This window comes from Spea bombifrons, chromosome 8, assembly GCF_027358695.1.
Source record: "Spea bombifrons isolate aSpeBom1 chromosome 8, aSpeBom1.2.pri, whole genome shotgun sequence".
Classification (NCBI taxonomy): Eukaryota; Metazoa; Chordata; class Amphibia; order Anura; family Pelobatidae; genus Spea; species Spea bombifrons.
In genome coordinates, this window is record NC_071094.1 from 30,572,571 (window position 1) to 30,598,355 (window position 25,785).

The window sequence follows — 25,785 nt, forward strand, 5'->3', positions numbered from 1 at the left end:
AAATGTGATTGTTCTACCCCAAGGAACATCCAAATATGAATTTTACCGTAATACCCCCATTGTTAAAAGAATACTGTGTGGATGAGTCTCGTGTCACTGAATGTGCCACTCAAGACACATCGTTAATGTACTCACCAGTCACGTTGAGGGCTCTCTCTTTCCTGCTGTTCCTCGCTTTAAAACATTTCACACTTTTCAATGAGGCCAAGAAATTGAGCTTTCTGAACCAAATTCTGCCCTTCCTTTGCTCCTCTTGGCCTTATTTAATATGAAACTATGCTGCACCAATAAAACATAGTAACTCGGCATAGTACATAGCATTGCTGATACGTTACACGTGCGTTCTGGTATTGAAGTTCTCACACCAGCTGGTTCCTTCACTCGTGGAAGCTTGTCTAGATGCTTGAAGTTAGTAGGGATATCAATGAGCAGCTTTTTTCTAATAAGGTTAATAACAAACAAGAAGAACCCCATTTCCATACCCTGAGAAGATTTATGTCAAGAGGATGTTTTCTGCCGTGGGGTATATTCTCAGACCCTCACAGAGATAACGGCAGCGGGCTTGGTGGGGCCTGGGTGGAGGGTCCCAAAAAGCTTGTTTGCCTTATTTTATGTCCCAGCCAGGAACAAAAGTTTGTTTTTTTCCTTCTTAAACAATGTTCATGCAGTTTTCATAATGTTATTAAAATCAGTACAGTTTAACTAGCTTACTTAGCTAATGAACTTGGAGGCGCATTCTGTGTTTTCCGTAGGGCAGCAAGGCTGTCCGTGGGGCGAACACAATGGAAGATACACCGGAGCAAAATGTGTCTTTCATGTTTAGGAGACCTTTAAGCCTTTCACTTACATTAAATGGAAGGGGGCTAGCAGACATTAGACCGGACCGCAGTCTTTGTGACTGCAATAAAATAAATAAAATAGTGCTTTTTTGTTTTTAGTAGGCCACGCAAATATTTTATATTCTAAGAGTAAGGTCCTGGTGGTTTGGCCCAGCTTTTAATAAAGGATAAATTACTCAGAACCTTGTAGCATAGAACTGATTTTGATACATTCATCAGCAAACCAAAGCTCCATCCTCAGAATTTGCGATTGCCATGCTCTTTTTATTTTATTTTATTTTATTGGTATTGGCCGTGTGTCTTTTCAATTCTAAGCATTGAAAAGCATTGTCACCTCTGCGTCTTCACACCTGGGCCGCAGCGTCACTGAGAGCTTGGCCCAGGCTGACAGACAGCCCTACCAAACGGGGGACACATTGGTTTATGACAAAGACTCCTTCGTCTGCATCCATATACCGTCTTCTTTGCTCGTTGGTCCTCCATGTACCAGAATACTCCCAAGCCAGATGGTTGACTTGAGCGTGGTGGCTGTACAATACGAAACAGCAGGTTTCACCATTGGCTGGATGCATCTCAATAAAGGCGCAACGTCATCTAAGGTTTTCAATGAACTAAACGTATTTTGAACAAACTGATTTGGTGACCACAAAATTCTAATTCTGGTTCACACTCTCCATCGCTAGACAGAAAAAACCTACTATTTCTTGCTCCTTCAGAAGTAATAGTGTCTGAAAGCAGCATTTCCATTGAACATACAATGGTGCTTGTCAGCATCCTACAGGGCAGACGGTAAAATCACACATTATACACTTTAATGTGATACACACGTTTCGTGACGATGGTTTGGTGAACGTCAATCTATCATCAGCATTGAAGGGGCACTAATTCCACTAATATAAGGGAGTTGACTGTATTTGAAACAGAACTTGCCACGTCTCGGTATGTTTAGTAGGCTCACTCAAGTTCTTTATTGTCTTGCATTTTAGTGGTGTAAACGTATTGTTATTTTGTCTTCACATGAAGGACGTTTTAAGGCATGATTTACTAAACCTCACAAAGACTGTCAAACACACACATTTGGATCTTTCACTTGGGCCAGGGTGGGTGACACTATGGTAGACAAGCCCAAAATGATATTCTTTTTAACTTCTGACTGTTAAGAGTTGAAAACATGTAAGTGCGGACACTCTACTCAATGCAGGTTGCTAACGGGAAGGTTTTCTATATAGTGTTACGCATCTAAGAGACACAGTTACAGTGTGGGGGAAATAATTGTTGGGAAAACAACATAATAAAAATAATTATAAAAAATAAGGAAGCGTGTTCTCTGTTTGTATAACGGCTTTGGAAATAGAATGTATGTTTTTAGCCAAAACACATGGATACGGCATAGACTGTGCTTGGCTTCTACGTTGGACGCACCGGATTGGGTGAGTAGATATAACTGTACGTGGCACTTGCTGGACACTCTGGATTGGGGAGAGGCATTTGGTTAAGCCCATTCCCTGCCCAGGCTACACCCATTTCTACTTAGTCTCCACCCTTTCATTGTCTAAGTGGGGTTAGCCCCTATCATAGACACACCCCTTCCTGTGTCCTATAAAAACCAGGGAAGGTGAGCTCCAGACAGGCAATCTTGGGAAGTCCCCACGACTGAATAAGGCCTGATTCTCTCCATCAGCAAAAATGGGAACACAAGACGGGCCGAAGGGGTCTTATGTTCTGTGTCTCTATGTGACAATATAACACAGGGTGGGGTGTGTGGCAACCCTGGTCTGGTCATCTTAACTCAAAGCCCAAATCCAGCTCACAGTAGAAAAAGCAGCTAATTTTGAAGGAATATTCCATTTGTTGCTATGGTTACGGGACTGAAATTCCATTCCAAAATTAAATAATAAATCACGTATTCACGTGGTTGGCTCTAAAGTCAGGTTTAACCTGTGGACATTACATGCTTGGCGAATGTCCCAGTTTACAATTTTATAGCATCACCAGTAGAATGTGTTTAAATGGGAACCATCACAGGTCACTAAATCCACTCAGTTAAACCTACCTATAGCTTCTACCTGTCAGCCAGTCAGTGCAAGTAGTATGTAGTTTAATTAGCGAGACAAGCAGCAGTCTGTGGCAGGCTTAGCATTGCCTAATTAATAACCTGTTGAGAAGCTATCACCTCCTGCCACAAGACGTCCGGACCCATTAAACATCAATCGAAATTTTAACAATAGAGCAAAAAGAACGTAATGCAGATGGCTGCTCTATGGCATGTTTCTATTACATACATTGCATATTGCTTATTCAGTCCAAACTGTCAAAAGCATCACCATAGTACTATTCTATACTTATTTTAATCAGTAAACTCGATTGAGTTTATTTAGTGTATAGAACGTTTTACTTTTTAAAATTTGGAATCTACCAGCAAAAGCAGGGCGTTCAAATTACGCACTTATTAGTAGAATCAGATGTATTTCCCAAACAATTGGCACAATCTTTCCAATCTTAAATTGTGTGTTATTTCAAGTAGTATTGAAGGTTTACTGTCACTGACTGCCCCAGTAGAGAAGAATGTATTTTAAAGTACTTAATAGAAAGTATTTAATATGCATTAAAAAATCTCACTTACCAGAGGTAGAAGCTGCAGCTCTCCTGCTTCTCTGTGGTCCAAAGATTCTTGCCACGGATTGGCTGCTTGAGCAAGAGCTGACTTGCAGTAAGGATATCACATGCATAGAGATGTGTTGGGCCTGCAGAAAAAGCTGGGGGCATAGGAAGGGGCAAATTCATATGGGGGGATTCTGAATTACCCCATGCACTTCAAAAGCGTCACCAGGTTTTAACGTCCCTTTAACCTCGTGGTTATTATTACCTATTATTTAAATAGCGCCAACAATTTAAATTATTTATGTTCCTTCTTTAAAGTTATTCAAATTATCTTCCTGCTGGAACAATGTGCTAATGATTGGGGGGGGCAGTTTATATAAACTTTTTATTTTTAATAATAAATTAGTAAAAACCACACTGGTAACCTACTTAAAAAAAGGAGTTTTATTTAAACAGAATACTTAACTGCCGTACAATACGTTCACAACGTTTACATCATATAGGGTGAAGTAATCCATTATAAACACGGAGCGATAAATATACATCAGAACTGTGAAAAAAGAAACAAATACCATTATCTTTACGGTATGTTAACGAAGAGTACAAATGTATCTAGTTCTGTGTTTGGCAGTAAACTACCAAAAAAATGTAACAATCATGCAATAAATAGCGGAGCGTGTGAAAGGAGTCATGTCATATAGCTTCATTCACCAATTCCTTCGCTTCTCTGGGGAATATTAGGGTGGTGGTATTTTCTTCTAGGTGTTTTTCCTAAGGAATATGAAATACAGCCTCAACTTGTGCAGTGTAGTCTATGTTTACATAAAAGCATCAGGGAACTTCGGTCTAAAACTAAAACAACGTAGCTCGTTGATGTGTAGCGCAAGAATGACCAAGGTGATTTCACGTGTCCACATAACATGTTAAAATAATTAAAAAAAAAAAAAAAATATTTTAATATTTCTGTGGTGACATTAATTATGTAAATGGAATGCACCAGTGTGTATGCCTTCCAATGCATCATAGGAAAATGGATACCAGTGACCTCACTGCAATGACAGCAAAGTATTGTTTGATCTATACACACACTGCCGCCGCCGGCTGTGTGTCACACTGCAAAATATTTTAATTTCAAAATGTAAAATAAACTGTATTCCTCAAATTTATCAAATCCTATAATTGAGCAGAATGTCAACGTCCTTTACTTAAATGGTAATTTGTGGTATTTCAGAGGCGGAAATCGATGCATTTCGTGCTTTCCTTCTCTCACAATTCACACTTTTGCAATATTACAATTGTCAGTTTATGTAGATTAAAAAAATAATCTGTTCCAAGATGTTTAAAATAATAAAGAAAAACAACCTGGATTCCTTCATAGAGACTTAAAATAAGTTTAAACAAAGTGCTGCGCTACGATGATACAGAATCTGATCTTGTGTTGAGCTGGAAATATCCGTGTGTCATTTTAAAAGGAAATAAAAAAAATCAAACTATAAAAGGAATAAATCCTTCCTATAACATTACATTATATAGGAACACATTATACCATGGAGTGCACTCGGGATGTAAACATGATCGGAGAACTATCGTTATAACATCTGATTATCCAGAGACACGTTAACACGGGCTTTCCCTGACCTATACAGCTGCTGCGGGCTCCTTTGGCAACAGATGGTCGGGGAAAAGGAAACCCTAGTCAATGCTTTGGGCGTTAGAAGTGTTGACAACGCCAAAGTAGACCTGCTCATTCAGCCCACTTGCATGGGAAGGGGTTCCACATTTCAGTTCATGCTGCTTATCAAACAGCGGTGTGTACAGGAGTGGCGGAATGTGATGGAGAAGACCCTCGGTCAGATGAGGAGGACACTGATCTGGTTGCAGCTTCACGCTGCAGTTCTTCCACTTTCTTTTGAAGTTCTGCCCTGATAGAAAGGAGATCCTTCAAGTTCTGATGGATCGGCATCTAAAAATAAAGCAAACAAAATGTGGGTTTTTTTGGTTATAATAATAGAAAATGTCATGGGTGCAATGAATGGGCCCTCACACATTCCCCCGAGCAGAGATGTGCCTATACCTGGAGGGTAATAAATGGCCACTTATATCATTCAGAGAGTGACAGACATGGCTGCATCTAAAAGGGACTCCACCTTCCAAACGGCAGAGGAGTTAGAAGAATGCCTATAAAATAGAGCGGGATGGAAGGAAATGTTGACGCATGCGCTGGGAAAGCCTGGTAATGCTACGATAGTTCCTTGCGGCGTGGAGCAGAGTTTGTATTGAATACACTGTATAGAAACGCATGCTGTGAGAGCGCTGGCCTCTTTCGTATACGGTATGTTTAATGCACAGACAGTAGATTATGTAGGTTTCATGGAGGAAACGTTCTTAGCACCAAGCCAGGTCCTTCAGGTTCACCTCATTAGAAGGCAACACAGGTACTACAGACATTTCTGTCACGACATACTTATAAATGCTCACTCCTGGGTAACATGTTGGATCCTGTTTGAGTTAACATTTGCTTAAATTAAATGTGTTGTGGGGGGGTGGGGGAGCCTGTGATCGGTAACTCAAACCACGCGTGTCAAAGTAATACCCCCCGCTGTGTATGAGACGGATGACCTACTAGAAATCTAGGACTGCTTATTTTTCCTTCCAATTATCCTTCGCGTCAGTGTGGAGCGGCTTAATTACACACGCTGTATGTACGCTGGGGACCACGCACATATTATACACTACTGTACATCACATTTATAGCGGGGGATGGAGATGGGGGGGTGTGGTATTTAGCGATCAGACGTTTAAATTTATACATAAAAGCACTGTCTCTACCCCAGAACATTGTTGAGGTAGAATGGGGAACGGGCCGGGGGAAGGGGAGACGTTTACAGGGACATCCACACAAAGGCTCGTCTCCTGTTTGTGGCGGTTAATGTTCTGCTCCTTCTTCCCAAGGACACGCATTACCTTGAACGTTACCAGATGAATCTGTTTGTTTGTGCTGAATGAGTCGATTTTTTGTCTCCTTCTGCTGTGTGAACTCAGAGAGCTCCCATTTATCTACAAAACCATATCTTTCCAAACGGCTCGTTATTCCTGAGGCCTCGACATGACGTATTCCTTTATGTTTTTTAAATCTGAATGTATTTTGTAATACAAAATAGCCCCCTTTTAATAGAAACAATTCCCATTCGATCAGCGTTTGAGAAGACACCGAGCATTCCTAAAAGAAGCGCCAACACGGCCGTCACTTTTTAAGGAGCGGAAAGGCTCCCCTGGGGTTGTGACAGGAACATCGGATTCACGCGTAATAATTTTAATAAAAACTTACCGTGCCGGCCCAAAGGAATCCCAGCATCGCACGGACAGCAGCGACTACAGCGGGTTAGAGAATTCGCCATCAGCGAACACCAACATACGGGGGGGGGGGCTTGGGGGGGTTGGACCGGTTTCACCTCCTGGAACATGGCTCCACCGGGCACCTTCTATTAAGACTGATGGCTACTAATGGTTATCTTTGCACTTTGGTGTTTCTGCCCCACGTGGTATCTTATTCTTACTCTTTCCTCCCAACGTAATTGACACGGGATATACCTACACTGTATAGTGGTGTGCTGTATCTACCGGACCACACTCACCGGCAGGTGGATTATAAACTATAGCACTGCTACCCCCGAGCGGACAGCACTGGGGTTATTATTCCTAACAAAAGATCTTTAGAGAGTATTTGCATGATACTACATGTAACCTGGGACAATAAAACAGAATACAACAAGAAGCTGGTACAGTCAGGGGCGAAACAATCTCCCGTGGATTCCTTCCCATATCGCTTTGCCGGTACTAGCTCATGTGTTCGTTCAATAATGTCTATTGACAATTACTACCTGTTCCTTCTTCTATGAGTTCTTACATGTCTGAGCAGAGACCTTCGTACAGGATAAAGCTAATAGTACTTTCTCTATGGTGTATTTCCAATGGAGAAGCCAGTCACCATTCATAAAATGCTGTGATCGCTCAAAAAGCCCACGGAAAGGATTCCCATTCACAAGTATACACAGCTCCCACATGGATACAATGTAACATACAGATACTATCAGCTAGTCTCGGATGCAACGGATTACCCACAAGAGGGAACGACAACCTAAGGCAAGGGGTTCACTGCAAAAGTTTATGGTGGCAAAAACATAGGGGGCAGTGAAAAGCTAATTACCCCACAGGTGGCATAAAATAATTGAGCGGGTAATACGTAGCAGGCACATCCGGCTTATTTACAACAATCTATGTATGCGTTTTAATAGATCACATCAGCAAAATGCATTATATAAATATCATTTAATGTACAATGGGGAATCTTATGACCGGTACTAACCTGAGGTCTTGTTCGAGGGTTCCATCTAATGTAATAATTTACCCAGAGTTCCAAGTGGCTCAGGCTGGCGACTGGATACAGCACATGGTGCTCATAGTTCACATAAAAGGGGTTGGTAAATTCGTCCACGTGGCTATTAATGTAGGACCAGAGAGATATGGTCTTGGTGCTGATTTCCTACATCAAACAAGGAAAAACCGAAAGCTGAAGCCATTCGCAAAATCACAATTAGTAAAATGAACAAGAAATATATTCTCGGCCTGGGAAAGCAATACACAGTGATATCTCCACGAGGTTTTGCAAAGTTTGCTGCTGTGCCAAGTTACAAGTAGAATAAACAATGCTTCAAACATTTGATCTTTTTTTAATGATGTGATTTAGAAGCGGGTGAAGAATATAAAGAAATCTACATCCGCACGAGCAATCATTCGGAATACTTTGAGCGCCACCTTGTGGCCAAAGCTATGGGGCATTTTATTTAAGCTACAGCAGCTACCAAGCAGGTGCGTGTCATGGGCTGTTTGATGTGTCAAGAAACTGCCTCCAAAAGGAGATTTAAAGTAGGAACTAAACAAAGCACTCTTACTATAAAAAGGGATAAAAAATAAAATAAAGATAAACCGATTTATATTAATTTTTTTTAAAGCGAAATCTGCATTTTTTGTGCAATTCTTTGGTTATCTGTGCAATCTAAATAAACAGCATTTATGGAAATGATTAACTATGTTGTCCTGCATGTTGTCCTACAAGCTTGTTGTTTGTCACTGCAGTGTGTCCATTAGCAAATGGCTTGTGGTTGCCGAGATGATGGATGCTAGCCGGCTCCCACCCTGACCCTTGGCCTGTAAAAACATTTGGGTTTGGGGGCACACGGATATCTAGAAGGGGCTTCTATGTAGGATGAGGGTCCCAGGAACAATGTCCCCCCTGTCTCATCAAATGCCAGGAGCTGCTCTGGATGGCAGCCAACAAAATCTGATTCATGTCCAGTGAGTCTGGTTTAAATGTGCCCCTCCGTGTACTTATTATCTGAGCTTGCTAATAAAAGTGCTTCTCCTGCTGGGGTAACATGTTTAACTTATGAAGCTAAGCCTTTAACCAACATCCTCAGATGTCTAACTTGTTTGATGTAAAAAACCCTTATCTTAGTTAAAGGCTGTTTTATAATAGAAAGCAGGTTTTTGTGCTCACAGGAAGGACTCCCAGACAGACATCAAAATATCACTCCTTAAAAACACATCTCTATCAATGACTTCACAAGAAAAGAATAATGACAGAAAGGAACACACCTCTTTCACTCGCTGTTGTTCACAGTTGTATAAAAATGTCCCAAACAGGCAGCTATAAAGGTGATCCAATATAGTGATGAGGAAAAGTTCATTAAATTCAAACGCTGCTGGAAACTGACCAAAAAAAAACAAAAAAGACACGATTCACCGGAAAACCATTACATATTAAAACTGTACTACAAGCTTTACAAAGCTGGCCAGTTTCAGACACTGGAGAGATGTATAAATCATATATCTTTATCATCAGTATTATAATTACGGATGTTTTCTTATACAATAAATTCAGATACAGACACCAGGGAAGGGTGGAGAAGAATTTGGACTCTAAAATAGGGAGTACATTGTGTTTTCATTGATTTGATATTAAAATTACTTCTGAAATATATGTCGCTGGCAACTAAGTGAATTCACATCACTGAAGCAGTAAAAGGGTACCTGATTTGTCATCTGCCACACGCAATCGATGAACTGGAGGAAAATGGGAGAGCGATCAGCATCTGCGTGGTTGTTATCTCCGTGGCCCACTCTCTGCATGAGATTATAAACACACCACAAAACTGCATTATTAACTCATATATATATTTATATTTCTAAATCCTGACTTTCAATAGCGCTTCCCCTATTTACATCTCCTCACTCATCTCTAAACAGACTCCGCTCATCCGATGATCTCAGTTTGTTCTCTCCTTTGATTTCTAGCTCTCATGCGTGTTTACAAGATTTCTCAAGAGCTGCCCCTATCCTCTGAAATGCCCCCCCAGCCTATCGGTTTCCCCCTTTAGTTCTACAAAAAATCCCTCAAGACCCACTTCTTTAAGGACGCTTACAATCTTACACAATAACACCCTCCCTCCCATGTTCCTTAACACACCTTAGCTTAGTGGCACCTTTACCTCTTGTGTACCACACTCTAACTCCTAGATTGTAAGCTCTTTGACCAGGCCTTCCTCACCTGCTGTTTCTGTAACTGTGTAATTGTTTTGTAATATACCGTATTGGCTCGGATATAGGCCACACCTGAATATAGGCTGCACCCTAAAAGTTAGGTGCTTTTTTAAAGAAAAAAGTGTCTGCCCCCCCCCCGAGATATGCTGTCACTCTGTCCCGAAGATGAACCCCCCCCCGAGCTATGCTGCCACTCTGTCCCCAAGATGTCCCCCCCCCCCCGCCAGACTTACCGGTGCAGACTCCACGGGGTCTTGCGGGGCCGGTGGGGGACATCTATGCATAACGCGTATTCAACTTCCAGTGCCGGCACTTCCCCCATGGGAAGTACCGGCAAGAAAGATTGTTCGCGCAGACGTTCACTTGCAGCGGCGATGCGAGCATAAACAACCTCCGCTGCCTGGCACGTCTGCATGATGTGCTTTAAAAATCTCACTTGTCGGGACTCCCCCCGTGGAAAGTGCTGGCAGGGGAGGCTGTCTGAGCGTATCAGAGAGTAGGATACGGGTCCCCTGCACCGCTGCGGGGGATCTGTATCCTAACCCTGCTGCCTGCCCGGCGCCCGGAACTGCATGTCCTGGGCGTCAGACCCCGAATATAGGCCGCACGCCCACTTTAAAGACTTAAAGTGGAGGGGAAAAAGTGCGGCCTATATTCGGGCCAATACGGTATAACTTGTTATGCCCTGTTTACCTGTTGTACAGCACTACGGAATATGATGGCGCTATATAAAACAAGTTATAATAAATATTCATCTAAATAGCAATATAATGACTTACTCCATATCAAACCAGACAAGATATTCTACTCTGGAGAGTTATAAAGCATATGAATTAAAGAACCTCCCCAAGACAATGCTCTAAGACGCAGCGCAGTATGTCCCCCTCACCATAGCAAATCGATGGCCAAAACTTATCCATTCTTTCTCTATGAGAACCTCGAACCCGTTGATTGTTCTGTAATAGCTGTCCAGCATTAACATGGCCAAGGACGTCAACTGCGCTGTCCGGTCCCAGCCGTCGCTGCAATGCACGACGACCGACGTCTTACTCGACTCAAGCTTGTCTGCAATCCTCACCGAGCCGGCAAGAAGCATCTAAGAGGGGTAAAAAGGGGGGCAACATTTAAGATGTGTATACATTCTGTATAGACAATAATAGTGATATTTGCATGTGTTAAAGTGTCACCTGTGCAGCTAGCTATATTTAATACAAGAAAAGGCGTTAAAAAATGTCACACTTTCTCCATCAATCAATAAAACAGGTTTTCATTTCATACACAACGTATGGTGAGCTGCCTCAATGCATCATCACCCACCAGACTTTCATGTTCATGCATATGTATTTTATATTGTTCTACAGGCCATGAGTGGCGAGTAGAATAGAATCTCACTGATCTCTATCACGTGCCATGATTTAAAAGAGGTAAACGCGCACGGTTTGCTGATCAGCTGAACGGGCCGTACCCTTATGTATTCGAGCCAGTGGGTCCCGTCGATGTTGGAAAGCCAGCGCGCCTCGTCTATTGACGGATACACAATCTCCTTCACTTTACGGAGGGATTCCCGCATCACATGGATGTTGTGGATCTCCAAGAAGACCAGCTCTGCGTTTGGGTAGGCAGTTTCACTTTCGTAGCCTCCTCCTTTTGCCTGCAGCACAAAAAAAATATGTTTATTGAAAGCAAATATTCCCAAATGCCCCACGAGCTGATAACATTATTCCAAACACACGCAGATAAGCATTAGAGAATGTATCACCTTATTAGTGTCGGCAACGCTGTTCTGTCTGGCATCGAAGATGATGAGTTTGTGAGACTGCGCGTTGGCGTCCATGATTGTCTGCAAATACTTCTCGTCCTCTTTGCATCGCTTGTCATTTGGTCCGACTAACGGCTGACTGCAGCGAGTTATAGTGGCTTGGCTTTCAGGGTGAATCCATGATAAAACCTGAAACACGCGTTACGGGAGAGAGCACAGATCGCATATTTGTTGTGTATTTCCAGTTAGACATTTTGGTTTCTTGTCACTAATGCATTTAATGACCAATTTAAAAATGAGTATTATTTTACCATTTAAAAAAAAAAACCACGTTTTCCCCTATATTGCCCTCTCTCTATATAACTCTATATAGAGCTTTATAAGCTAGTATGGGGAAAATAGATTTTGCCGTATGAGCCCAAAAGAAAATGGAGCCTTTACTCAAAGATGGCACATTTTATAAAAGTAACATGTAAAAGTAACAGAAGTTTTTGGGATCTCAAGGTCTCTTCTTCAGATGGAATGTATATCATGAAAATGCGCACCTTTATCGACTAATATGTTCAGTGCAGATTTTGAGGACCAGCGTATTCTCTTCCACATTTAAAACTATTAAATATGTATACATACACAGATACATAGAGTTAAGGTGAACAGCCAATGCTGAATTAAGATGTCTCGTATAACTTTAATGACCAGCCGGAGAAGCCCCCTGTAACCTGTATAACCCCAAAAACACGTTGGGGCGTCTTACGAATTGCTTACCGGAATGCGTCCTTTTGATCGAAAAGCTGCAACCCTGGCTAGATCGTCATCCGCCACACTTGTTGGAACAACAAAGACGGCAGGGTACGTGTCACACAGCTCATACGTGCTGTTTATCTTTGTGATTTTCCAGCTCTCGTTTGGCAAACCCTGAGAACAAACACATTAAATAAATGCATCGTAAAACACAGCGAATAAACCAAGCTGCAGGATTTTAAGCGCATGAACTACAGCTACGTTGCGTACTAAGGGACTGACAATGTGGGTCTATTCACTAAAGGTGGCCTTGACAGGAGAGTTATACAGCGCAGCTCCTTCCCTTCACTATACATTATCAAGGGACAACCCTAGTGAGCTTCTGCTGCAAGAAGAGCTTGGCTGGCCCTGTATAATGTATAGTTAAATCAGTGCCTTTTTTCCCTGAAGCTACTTTCCCGTTGAGTTACGTCTCTCTTCGTCAGGCAGATTGAGAAAGGATCAGATATTCTTTCCATCATTTTAGTGGCTCTTTAGTCGGTGAGAATACCATTATTTATTTGAATAAACTGCCCACAACGTCCTGTTTCCTTCACCGCATATGCATGTTCCTTAAAAACTCTGGCTTGTCAAGACTACTTAAATAACTCAAAACAATGGGTCTATCAGACATGAGATAATATTGTTATAACACTGTTTACCCTTAACGTACCTGTCTTTTGTACTCTGCCATGGGATCATAAACTTTCCAACCATTCACAGTGAACTTTTCTTTGTAGGAAAACGCAAACAGTGGCTAAAGGAAAAAAAAAAAAAAATTATATAAAATAAAACCCCGTCTGTTAGCTAACGCAACGGTAAGCAATGTATTATTGCTTATTTATTAACAAAATATTGTATAATGACATATAATTATATAAATTAAGATATTATACGCAATACTTGTGATGACAGAACACAAAACAGAAGACATTTAGAAATGTCACCTTCTATACATTTGGACAAGACCAGAAACAGTAGTGATGGTGTTACTCTGAATTAGGAGTGATGGTAAGCAATTAGCTGTGAGGGGGCAAGTTGTTCAAAGGTGGTATATATTATGGATATCTCTCTTAAATCAGGTTTGGAGAATCTTGAGACACTTCTCATTTGCTAAGTTTATCTTCTTTAAAGACTATTAATGTTTCTGCCAAACACATTTCGTGAATTCCATAAACAGTTTGTTAAACGTATGGCAAGATCTCAACATCTCCCCTCCCCCTCAATGACATCCTCACTATTGCCCTCTTCAGCGGCACGGACTCTGGTGGGTCATGTCCATAAAATGTATAGGAGACATGTTTCCTTTTACTAAAGGAAAAGCCGTTCTCTTTAAGAAGAACGTTCTATGTGTCCGTCCTTCTTGAATAGCAAATTCAAATAAGTATGAAAGATGCTATCTTGGCAGAAAATCACAATATAGGTTGGATGAATCAATGACCGTACTCACCATGCCGTTAGAAAGAGGAAACGCAAGTTTAATGAGATTTTCAAATATCTCCAATTTACTCTGTTCTTCCTGTTTATACGCCAGGCGTAGATTTCTCATGTCCTTTCAGGAAATAAACAAAAGAATTAAGACCTGGGGCTAGAAAAAGGAACTAAACCCAAACACCGTTAGATGGTGCTCGTTGCCCTCTTTAGCATAAACTGTTTTGTGGAGGTCTGAATAATGCGGATGCCAAGCATTAAGATATACAGCCTGCTAGTGCTGTATGAAACCAGGGGGACCCTAGTCTTCCGGCAGAAAAGCTCCTATCCTGACGCTTTTGATTTACATACAAAGCAGTCGGCTACATTTTTTATGTTACTTCAGCAAAAGATGAGATGCCCCTTAAAACAAGACGTTTCTTCCATGCAATCGGCTAAGATGGACAGATGTCACTTGCAGAAAATGATGTCATCGTTTCATTTCCCTTCACATGAATTCAATAAGGGTTGAAAAAGATGGTGAGCGTTTACCTACGTACACATTACCATCAAACCCAAGCGTCCCTAATTAAAGATGCTCGAGGCATCGGCAGGATATATGCCGCCCTATAGCTTTGTCGGCTATATACAGATGTAGCCGTCTACAGCGGAACGAGTCATTTGTTGATTTAGCGTACGTATAATTTTTATGTATAATGTAGAAATCCTTACAAACAATGCGTACAAATACCTTACAGACAATCTCTATGCCGCAGGAGTTATTCCCGTGGCTTTGTACCCCGATCTTCTCCACTCTGCTGATCACCCCCAGTGGAACGTCCAAGATGAACGGGGGGTCCTGCAAGCAAACAGAGGATGAAAATGATGTTAAATTTGGCAACGATACCAGTAGCGTTAAAAAAAAAAAAAAAAAAGTAAACTACGGAAACCTGTTTCAAAAGCCACTTAAACCGAATGTATTTCTATAAAGAAATCTTGAATAATTCAGTAAAGATGAGTCCTCTCCGAAAATGTTTAATATTTAATGAAAAAGCACCTAACTTTGGGAGAAGCTGCAGTAACTCAGCTTTAGCTCCCATCCTCCTCTGTGATTGGAAAGTGCTCCCATACAATGAGAGTGCTATCAGTCACATGGGGGTCTATGAGCCCCCGCTCGTAGGGTTTGAAGGTATCTCAGCTATCGCATGCATTAAAGTCTACAGACAATCTGACGTTTTACTAAACGATCCTTATGAACCAACGTAAGCATCTCGCTCATGAAAGTAAAACGCTGGAAACAAAGCTCACCCTTTCCACGCTCTTGAAGTACATTTTAAAGTCCGTCACAGTTAGCGTTCCGCTGACGGCCCCCCAAAACGGACAGATGTACATAACATCTTTAGCTGCAGAAAGAAAACATCAATGAACTAATAGTTGTATGGTTTCATAGGTAAAGCTTTCACCGGTAATACTTTGTATATCATCGGGAACGCTGACTACCGAGACTGTATTCGCTGTAATGAGAATTTTCTACTCGCCGTTTGGGCCGTTCCACTAATTGCTATGACGATTGCTTGTGTATAATATCTCATGGTTAACGTACATGCACACGACCCTAGGCATATCTTAATAAATCTAAGGGTTTATAATAGGTTCCACGTGCTTCTGGGCTTTCCTCTCACCGATTGCCTTGATGGACTCTCCGGGAAATAGCGGAGCCTCTTCCATCTGTGCCAGCTTGTTTCCATCTCTCAGAGCCTGCGGAGGGTCCAAAAGCAACAAATAAATCCCACTTCCCATCGGCATTTCTGCCACGACTTCACATCCTCTCACCCTACTCTAACAGGAGCCCCGTAACCGATGCCGCGCATGGGCTCGATAACACAGACCGAAGCTCTGCGTCCAGGCGGGATCATCTCCTGCCGCGGTCATTATTCCGGGTGTAAAATATTCATTGTTCTCAATGGATTCTTGACGAGAAAAAACTCAATTTAAGGGCAAGGTGCCCGAGTCCACACAGAAATAGATTTTCCCCCCCCATCTGGCTTATTAAAAGGCGCTCCTGGATGGCAGGGGCCAGAGATATACTCCCTGTGTAACTATTTCACGCAACTAATAACATCTCTCTTAGGTTCTACAGCCACAGCATTTTAGCGTTCTGCGCATGTCTGACAAGTAGTAATGTATTAACGCGGGGAGACTTGGCATTGAAAAGCACATAAATCAATGCGTTTCAGTGCCAAGCACGAGGAGCGCCATTAATTAAACGGATGCTTTATAATCTCTCTTAAATAAACAGCAAACATTCTTAAATATTATATAAATATCTCTCTCTCTCTATATATATATATTTATATAATAAAAGCGGTCCACATTCAAAGCCCCAGCACAGAGATGCAACGCTCCCAAACCCCAGACAGTTGATAGACATTACGATGGGATTAGTGATATTTGTTAAAAGGCTACAAACCCCTAGAAGCTAGATTTTTACCCCAAAACCCGTGTTATCAGAGTCTAACCTAATCACTGACCCGAAAACTCAGGGATCGGATAAGTGACTCAAGAGAAAGTTTTCGCGGCCCCAAATGAGTAAGACTGTCATGTTTTTCCTTTCTTTGAAGGCGTTTGATGTAGAAATAAGACATCCTCTTGGACGCGTTATCAGTTCTTAATGAAATCAACGCGAACTTCGGAAGTGAACGCGGTTTGGAACCTCAGGATCTTCGGATCCCGAGGAACTAGTTAAGTGACGGTCGTTCGACGCCGCGCTGAATTATAGGAACGCGGTTAAGTAACCCGTTACACTCGCAACTAACAATACAGCTAAAAGTGTTCTACCCAAAAGTTTGGGGTCACTTAGAGATTTCCTTTTCCCCATTAACATAACATGAAATAGATCAGAGATACAGCGCAGACGGGGTAAATGTTGTAAATGTAAATGTTGTAAATTATTTTTAATGGACTATCATCGCACAAAGGCCCTTTGTCACTCACATCACTCCTGTGTTTCATGGCACGTTGTGTTCGCTAATCCAAATTTAAAAAGATAGAAACGTCCTTGTTTTCCATGAAAACAGCGAAGTGACCCCAAACTTTGAGTGGAAGTGTATACATGCAGCTGACAATCTGGATTAACCTCTCAGCTGCGTTTCTATCTAGTTTATATTGGGGTTACGTTAAGATTACGAATGTATAATAATTCCTCTGTGTGACAAACATGATAATGAGGAGAAATGTTAGTACGGGGGACATGCTGGGGTTTATTCACTAAAGGAGAAGTCTGCAGGAGGGCTGTGTATTGAGTTTTATAATAGTTTTTCACTATTCGTTATGAAGGACCCACAATGGCAGGTTCCTGCAGGGCACAGCTGGCCCAGTATAATGTATAATTCAATGTACGATGAGACTTAAAAGAAATCTCCCCGATACAGGGCCGGCCAAGCGCTTTCTGCATCTGAAGATAATGGAGACTGGCCTTTAATAATAGAAAGATCGGCTCTTTAGTGAATAAATCCCAATGCCAACCAAATGAGCAGAGTTCTAAACACACCTGCTAGCCTAACGGGGGGAATGGATCTCTCTACACACGTGAGGTTACAGCTTCATCGATGGTGGCAATTAAGCACGCATCTACTAAGCAAAGCGCTCATGGCAGAGGATGACAGACAGACAGCGGGACGCAGGCATTCACATATAAGAGAGGGAAGGAACTTGCCGCCTGCTCAGCTTCCGTTTCAGAATGATAGCCATTGTGGTCGTCCTGAATCTCCTGTGCGAGGCAGCGATGGGCAGAAACAAGAGGCAACAAGAGAGAATCATGCAGACAACAGGTAAAAGTACTTGGACAGCGTGTCTCATAGGCGGAGGAAGGGGGGTTTGTCAAGTATATTTCAGGAAAACTGTATTAATAAAAGAAATCAACAAAACGATTAACAAGCCAAGAGAAGAGATGCTTTGTTACCACCCAACCGGGGCGAAACATGCTTAGCGGGTAGAAACACAGAGCAGGACATCGCAGGGTTAATGTTTAGAACACGAATAACCGGCTCTTTAATAACAAAGATCTCAAGAGTCCCTATGGAGAAACCGAGAGAGAAACGAGTTTAATCCAACCCTGAAACCAAAAGCGTTTTAACCCTTTATACACTGGATCTCTCCTCACCAGGAAGGGTTAACTTCTGCAATAACCCATTACCGATCGCTGGGAAGGAGATGAGCCGGATACGCTTTAGTTCATTAAAGCTTTACGTTAATTCACTTTTACGACGGTAACGAAGCATTTGCCCGAAATTCGGAATTAAACCAACAGATAGGAAAAGAAGCGGGAGAAACGAGCATGCGTTATACGGCTTTGTTGGTTTTGTGAGCAGCGATAACAAAAGGTGTTGGAATTGTGATTTCAGGTTCATCCCATAATGATTGTTTATTAATGTATATAGCGCTGTCATATACCGCGGCGCTGATTAATTCCGCGGATATGTCTACAGTAACAGGACTGTCGCCCGGGCCTGGGTTCTGGGATCTATCACACGCCGCTTTAGGAACTCATCATCATTAAAAGCATCCTCTGTGCAGCCCACGTTATGACAGCCTGGACTAAAATAAGCCAGCAGCACAAGGGTTAAACACAGCATCGTCCGTGTCTGTCCTTGGAAGTTACGGATCTCCCTGAATAGCAGGACTCAACGTATCATCACTAAATGTCTCTAATGGCTTTAGAGAACACGGCGAAGAAATCCGCAACGCAAAGTATACACGGGAGATATATATATATATATATATATATATATATATATATATATATATATACATACATACATACACAAACACAAAATATACACAGGAGATATATATACAAACGCAAGAGGAGCGCAAAATAAATAAACCCGCTCCGTCTTCCACAATCCCCCAAAATGATGCTTCGTGGGGACCCCTCACATTATAAGTTAAAATAACACCCCCGTCACGTATTATGTGAAAATCCACTGCAAATATGTGACAAAAACCGACAAAACGCTAATCACAAAGGGTTAAAAGACAGTCCACGAAAACCAACGTACGCTCAAAAATAACCTACACGGCTGATAGACGGTTCCTGATGTGACCGGCCCGGAGGGATCATAGGAACGGGCCGGAAAATGTGCATGTAATGCCCCGCTGGGGAAACATATGAAGCGCTAAAACACGATGTAATAGGCACCGGGAGCAGAGCCGGGGAATCTGAATGTGCATGCCTTTCATGCTTTTTAGGTTGTGTGCTACCCTTATGCTTTATATGAGAGAAGATTGGGGCAGCCCCCCACCTAGACCCCGACACGCAGCATATCCTGCAAGCCAGCCACAGACAACGGATCAGATCCTAGATGATCTGATTTAAAGCCCCTGAATTCCCCTCTAGCGGAGATATAGTAGCTCCTGAAGTAACATTTTAACCCCCGCGGGGATGGATTGATGGACCGTTACATATAACAGGCAGTCGCCACGGCATCTGATGGAAGGTCACTTTCCTTTTATAGCCAGGGTCGTACAGCGGCACCTTTCCGCATGCAGGTCACAAACGGCCCCCTGACTAATGCACCTTAGTAAACACTCTAATCTATAGTGGGCCGGCTACTGATCAGTTTCAGGCTGCTCTATCACTGCCCCTGAACCTGGAGAGAAACAAAAGGAGAATTTACCACGAGAAACACGCGCAACGAGTAAAAGCCGAGACTGAAGCATCGCAAAGCATACAGGAGACACGCAGAGACAGTACCGTGACTCCCCCAATAACACATCACCGCGGACACGTCACGGAGACACGTGTGCTGACACTACGCCTGTGACACGCAGCCCACGGACGTGGCTTCACGAGCAAAACAACAACACACATTTACAATACACAAGCGCAATAATCACGTCACACGTGGAATAATCACATCACAAGCGGAGACACACCGGGGGCCAAGAATCAAAATCTCAGAGAATCAGTCATTCCAGATGTATCGATAAATTGGCAAGAATGAGAGATTTTGATACTTAACCCTTTCATGTCACAGCACAGTAGACAGACGTGGCGGAAGCCGGTGATACTTTACCCTCAGATCAGGCCTCTTGAACACCTGTTAGAAATGCACACGGTGCCAATGGAAAGACTGTTAGTCATGTGATAAATCCATATACTATATCATTATAACACAACAGCGATATCCTGCGCTTCATAACAGGCTGAGAGCGAGCCGACGAGCAGCTGACACGCTATCTGCGGAATCTGTCAGCGCTTTATAAACAAAGTATAATAATAATAATAATATACAACGCCGCCATCTTCCTGAACGCAGAAAACGCTCTCCAAACCGCCGAGACGTCTCGCTTTAACGTCCCCCCAGAAACATTTCCTGTGTCTGACAAGAGAGCGGCTTGGGACCCGACCGCCGCGGCCCACAAAGGGAAACGCTTCACAACAATTTCATCTCGTGTCAGGGAATGAGGAATTGACTTGTTCTCCTTGCTATAAATTACTTTTATGGCGGTTTAAAAAGCCCACAAAGTCTAATGAGCACAAAACTAATAAGTGATAGTAAAAGTGTAAATTAACTGAAAATAAAATGCTACTCCCTGACTTTGTGTGGAGACTTTGGGTGCAAGGCTGTTTTATCACCATAGCGACCAATGGAGCAGTCCAATCACAGGGGGACACTTCACAGGTTGCCAAGCTGATAAGACTTATTTTTACACAGAACCCCCCCTGCGGTATCTCCTTAATCCCAAGTATAGCAGAGCCAGTGGGGTACAGTGTGGGGAGACTATGAGTGTTATTGTTGCGAATGATGTCATCGGTGTGTTAAGATTTCTTTAATTCAGAGAGAATCACTAACGGGCAAAGCCTTCCTGGTTATTTACAACCATCTATTACACCTAATCAATTTAAATTATTAAGGTTCTTTGTGTCATGAAACAGACACAACCAGTTCAAAACAAACCCCCCCCAAAAAAAAAAGCCCCAGAATGTAACACAGAAGCTGTGGCCGCCGTGAATCCCCTGCTATTCACGCGATGCACAGAGTTCTTCCAGGAGCAAAACATTGCAACTTCCATCTCAGCGGGAAGCTTGGGGAAATAAAACCCATTGTAATCCCATTGAGGGAGCGGAGGGTATGGAGGGAGCGGAGGGTATGGAGGGAGCAGAGGGTATGGAGGGAGCAGAGGGTATGGAGGGAGCAGAGGGTATGGAGGGAGCAGAGGGTATGGAGGGAGCAGAGGGTATGGAGGGAGCAGAGGGTATGGAGGGAGCAGAGGGTATAGGGTATGGAGGGAGCAGAGGGTATGGAGGGAGCAGAGGGTATGGAGGGAGCAGAGGGTATGGAGGGAGCAGAGGGTATGGAGGGAGCAGAGGGTATGGAGGGAGCGGAGGGTATGGAGGGAGCGGAGGGTATGGAGGGAGCGGAGGGTATGGAGGGAGCGGAGGGTATGGAGGGAGCGGAGGGTATGGAGGGAGCGGAGGGTATGGAGGGAGCGGAGGGTATGGAGGGAGCGGAGGGTATGGAGGGAGCGGAGGGTATGGAGGGAGCGGAGGGTATGGAGGGAGCGGAGGGTATGGAGGGAGCGGAGGGTATGGAGGGAGCGGAGGGTATGGAGGGAGCGGAGGGTATGGAGGGAGCGGAGGGTATGGAGGGAGCAGAGGGTATGGAGGGAGCAGAGGGTATGGAGGGAGCGGAGGGTATGGAGGGAGCGGAGGGTATGGAGGGAGCGGAGGGTATGGAGGGAGCGGAGGGTATGGAGGGAGCGGAGGGTATGGAGGGAGCGGAGGGTATGGAGGGAGCGGAGGGTATGGAGGGAGCGGAGGGTATGGAGGGAGCGGAGGGTATGGAGGGAGCAGAGGGTATGGAGGGAGCAGAGGGTATGGAGGGAGCAGAGGGTATGGAGGGAGCAGAGGGTATGGAGGGAGCAGAGGGTATGGAGGGAGCGGAGGGTATGGAGGGAGCGGAGGGTATGGAGGGAGCGGAGGGTATGGAGGGAGCGGAGGGTATGGAGGGAGCAGAGGGTATGGAGGGAGCAGAGGGTATGGAGGGAGCAGAGGGTATGGAGGGAGCAGAGGGTATGGAGGGAGCAGAGGGTATGGAGGGAGCGGAGGGTATGGAGGGAGCGGAGGGTATGGAGGGAGCGGAGGGTATGGAGGGAGCGGAGGGTATGGAGGGAGCGGAGGGTATGGAGGGAGCGGAGGGTATGGAGGGAGCGGAGGGTATGGAGGGAGCAGAGGGTATGGAGGGAGCAGAGGGTATGGAGGGAGCAGAGGGTATGGAGGGAGCGGAGGGTATGGAGGGAGCGGAGGGTATGGAGGGAGCGGAGGGTATGGAGGGAGCGGAGGGTATGGAGGGAGCGGAGGGTATGGAGGGAGCGGAGGGTATGGAGGGAGCGGAGGGTATGGAGGGAGCGGAGGGTATGGAGGGAGCAGAGGGTATGGAGGGAGCAGAGGGTAGACAGAGTAGGGAAGGAAACACAAATAAAATGTACACCTCATACAAATTATGAAAATGTACACCTTAACATATATACACAAAAAAGGGAAACACAGCAGTACCGGCCGCTGTACAGACATGTTTCTCAGTGGGTTTCTCAGTGGGTTCCGTGTCACAGGGAACCGAACACGTCACTTCCATTGCAGCTTAGGGGCGATCATTTAAGAAACACACTTACCCTGTAATCTCGGGATACATTTTCTGAGGGCACGGACCCCGAGATCTGGCTGGATATCGTGGCTGCTATCAGCTGCTTGCACCATTCAACATGTGATCCAGTAGGGCTGCGAGAACAAAACATGAGCACAAGGGGTTATTCCTTATTCCCTGCGGAGGGCTGGCTTCAGGAGTGAACCCGCTGTCACCCGTCATGCCACCGGCCTGCTAACCTGCGGGTCCCGATAATCCCGCAAAGCTGCCTTCACGCTGCTCCCGGCCTGCTATCTATGTAAATATGTATTATTTAAACAAACACTAGCCTTAGGGAGAAGCTGCTGTTCCCCACTGTCTCTGTGATCTGATGATTCTCACCACCGATTGGCTGCTTGAAGAAGCCAACTAGGCAAGAGAGAACTCCCGTTTAAATAACGTGCGCGTGCGAGTGCTCTCACTCGTCACATCTGCCGAGCCGGCGCTGGAGTGGACACCTCCCAGCTATAAAATGCATTCAAGTGTCCCTTTAATACTCTGCTGAGGGCCCCGGAGCGAGCATTGTGTACAATAATTTGAGGAACAAAAGGAAAGGTTTGCTTTTTCAAGTCCTGTTTGGAATTTAACCCCTTAACGGCAGAGCTGCTTTTTATGTCTTGCACCCTTTCTTAACATGTTTGCGGTGCTGGTTTAGCTGTAATTTTGGTCTTTATCATATCATTTACTATATATTTATAATGCTGGCTTTTTAACTCTTTCCTTGCACTAATTCTACCTCCAGCCTTTGTCGAAGTTTGTGGTAGTATTTTTTGGTGTTTTTTCCCACCCAGAATTTACCGCTCCTGGCATATGTGACACGATAGCCCAATATGTGTTCAGCAATATCTCCTGAGTACAGTGATACCCCTATGCATGGGTTTGTCAGGTTGTTTGGGGGTAATAGGTCACATTTGGGGCATGCGCAATTCAGTTTTTCAACTTGGCATGTCCTATTTAGGAGACCTTTGAAGCCAGTCAGTTCAATTTACCCCATCAAACCATATAGTTGTGGAAACTAGATACCCCAGGGTATTTCAAATGTTAGCATTTTAACTCTTTCCATGCACTAATTCTACTACCAGCTGTTGTCAAGTAATCCGCTTCTGAGCCAAGCCCTCTTCGACTAACGTGCCAGCCGGTCTCAGGCCGCGTTAAACTGTGGGTGCTGCAGAAATAAAAATGATCGTGCTGGGGACTTTCTCAATGAGCCCACCCCGAGACTCTTCAAATATTAACCCTTTAATAGCCTATCGTGAAGATTCCATGTAGTGACTCATCAAATGTGTTAACACTCGTCAGCAAGGAAACTATTATTTAAAGATACACCACACCTGCATTCAAGCAGGGATATCAACCATAACACACCGGCACCACAAGCACCAATCAGGAGTCTTATATATGACCACAGCCGGGTAGAATAGGAGTCAGATCCAGACTGTGCCACGCTTCACCCTGAGATTGGGGCAAAAACCCAGGTATGATGATCACATAAATGGAGAGAGAGAATTTTATCAGGACTAAGCGTCAACTCAGCTGAAATGTCAGCAAAGCCTGGGTTCCTAAACACTACGGGAATCCTTTCTTACAATAAGAAAAACAGGACGCAAACGTGCAAATACACACTGAAAGCATTACCCGGGACAGAAACACACCGTTAATACACCACAGATTTACGTACAGCGCAGAGTACGTCACCCCAAGCTTCTACAGAGAGAGCTGCCAAGCCCTTTAATATGCTAGAGAGTCCTGACAACCGTGCAGACTTTTTGAGCAAGACCACAACGTTCAGCATCAATGCCACGGACACCGATACAGACAACAAATACATGTAGTGGTGGGTCGGGCACATGCCGAGCTACCACAGGTTAACCACAAATGTGCACAGATGTGCTTACAGGAGGGCATCAAGCACCACCGGGGGCATCAAGCAGGAGACATGGGCTGCAAACTTATTGTTAGAGTGGGTAGTAACTCTCTTTAGCAGCGTGATCACATATTCTGTGTGTAACGATTGCTCTGTTCCATCTGAGAAAGAGACCTCTGAGCTTCCAAAAGCTTATGTGACTTCAGAGCTTTTTTGTATGCTGGCCAAATAAAAGGTATCATATTCACTAAAATCTCTAAAAGGTATCATATTCATTAAAACCTCTAACAGGGCAATTACACGTTGTGACGATAATTACAATCCTACACAAGCCAATAACCCAAACCCTGGCACCGGATGTTCCACCTGCAAAAGTTCAACGGAATGCTATGGGTGGTGGGAGTTGTAGTCCAGAACACCCAGTTGTGATTTAAACACACCCCCCCCTGTACTCCGCGGCCCACCACATCCCCTCACCTCCCCAGACCTGCTGTACCTGTCCAGAGTCTCCACGCTGGGCTGGCGGGAGCTGGGCACGGAGGGGGGCGCGGATGGCCGAGGAGGTTTCCTGGCAGCAGCCCCTCCAGCGCTGCCTCCTACTCCTCCAGCCGCAGACTCCAGTCCCGGTAGCTTATCCATGGACTTTTTTTTCCCCCTTCCCCTCCTCCTCTTCCCCGGATGCTCGGACCGCCGTTGACCCCCTTATCGCACAGGAAAGACTGGATTGGAGGCCTCTCTTCCTGCCGGCTTCCTGCAGGGAGGAGGGGGGTTCAGGAAGGAAGAGTCAGTCAAGCGGCGGCCATGAATCGCGGCTGTCACTGTGAGAGGACCAGCATGCACCGCGGCAGCTGGGTGAGGCTGTCATCGGTGACTAAGCAACAGCCAATCAGCGTTGTCTGTCTGCACGGTCTGAAGCAGCAGAAGGTACTGAAGTATGTGAGGCATGCGGCCTGCGCCGTGCGGAAGGAAGTGGTTTCTCTCAACGAGACGATACCGGAGGAAGCGACTGAAAGCTGCAGAGAGCACGCCATTATTATTATTATCGTTATTAATAGTAAGAATAAGGAATTATTTATTCTTATTAAATAGTAATTAATATAATTGATTATCGTTATATTATTATTATTACAGCCCATATATTCACCTGCTGTGACAAAACTAGAACTGACAGCCTAAGACAAACCGGTACACTAGGTCAAGAGCTTACATCTATTTAATATAATATCCCACCATGATGAACTGGTG

The 25,785-nt window shown here is 44.1% G+C and overlaps 1 protein-coding gene across 3 annotated transcripts; it reads right to left on the bottom strand.

The window, feature by feature from the left end:
* Nucleotides 1-4,660: 4,660 nt before the first annotated feature.
* On the bottom strand, nucleotides 4,661-25,350 carry MTMR1 (myotubularin related protein 1). 3 transcript variants are annotated; one of them, XM_053473738.1, is made up of 16 exons: nucleotides 25,037-25,350; nucleotides 22,666-22,771; nucleotides 17,708-17,758; nucleotides 15,672-15,747; nucleotides 15,298-15,392; nucleotides 14,741-14,848; nucleotides 14,030-14,131; nucleotides 13,253-13,336; nucleotides 12,565-12,714; nucleotides 11,800-11,988; nucleotides 11,506-11,691; nucleotides 10,930-11,136; nucleotides 9,531-9,623; nucleotides 9,096-9,209; nucleotides 7,807-7,983; nucleotides 4,661-5,403 (listed from the first exon to the last, which is right to left on the bottom strand). In XM_053473738.1, exons 1-16 carry the CDS (start codon nucleotides 25,177-25,179, stop codon nucleotides 5,239-5,241), a joined length of 2,046 nt encoding a protein of 681 aa, XP_053329713.1. In that variant the 5' UTR covers nucleotides 25,180-25,350; the 3' UTR covers nucleotides 4,661-5,238. The 3 variants fall into 3 exon arrangements, with proteins under 3 accessions (XP_053329713.1, XP_053329714.1, XP_053329715.1); XM_053473739.1 differs by lacking the exon at nucleotides 17,708-17,758; XM_053473740.1 differs by lacking the exons at nucleotides 17,708-17,758; nucleotides 22,666-22,771; nucleotides 25,037-25,350 and adding an exon at nucleotides 19,067-19,110.
* Nucleotides 25,351-25,785: the final 435 nt, after the last annotated feature.

Excerpts from the sequence above, each read along its gene's own strand:
- MTMR1 (XM_053473738.1), bottom strand. The coding sequence starts at position 25,179 with ATGGATAAGCTACCGGGACTGGAGTCTGCGGCTGGAGGAGTAGGAGGC. Across the intron at positions 12,715-13,252 it reads TGGCAGAGTACAAAAGACAG|GGTTTGCCAAACGAGAGCTG; the intron begins GTACGTTAAGGG and ends GTTTGTTCTCAG. Across the intron at positions 5,404-7,806 it reads ACCCTCGAACAAGACCTCAG|ATGCCGATCCATCAGAACTT; the intron begins GTTAGTACCGGT and ends CTTTATTTTTAG.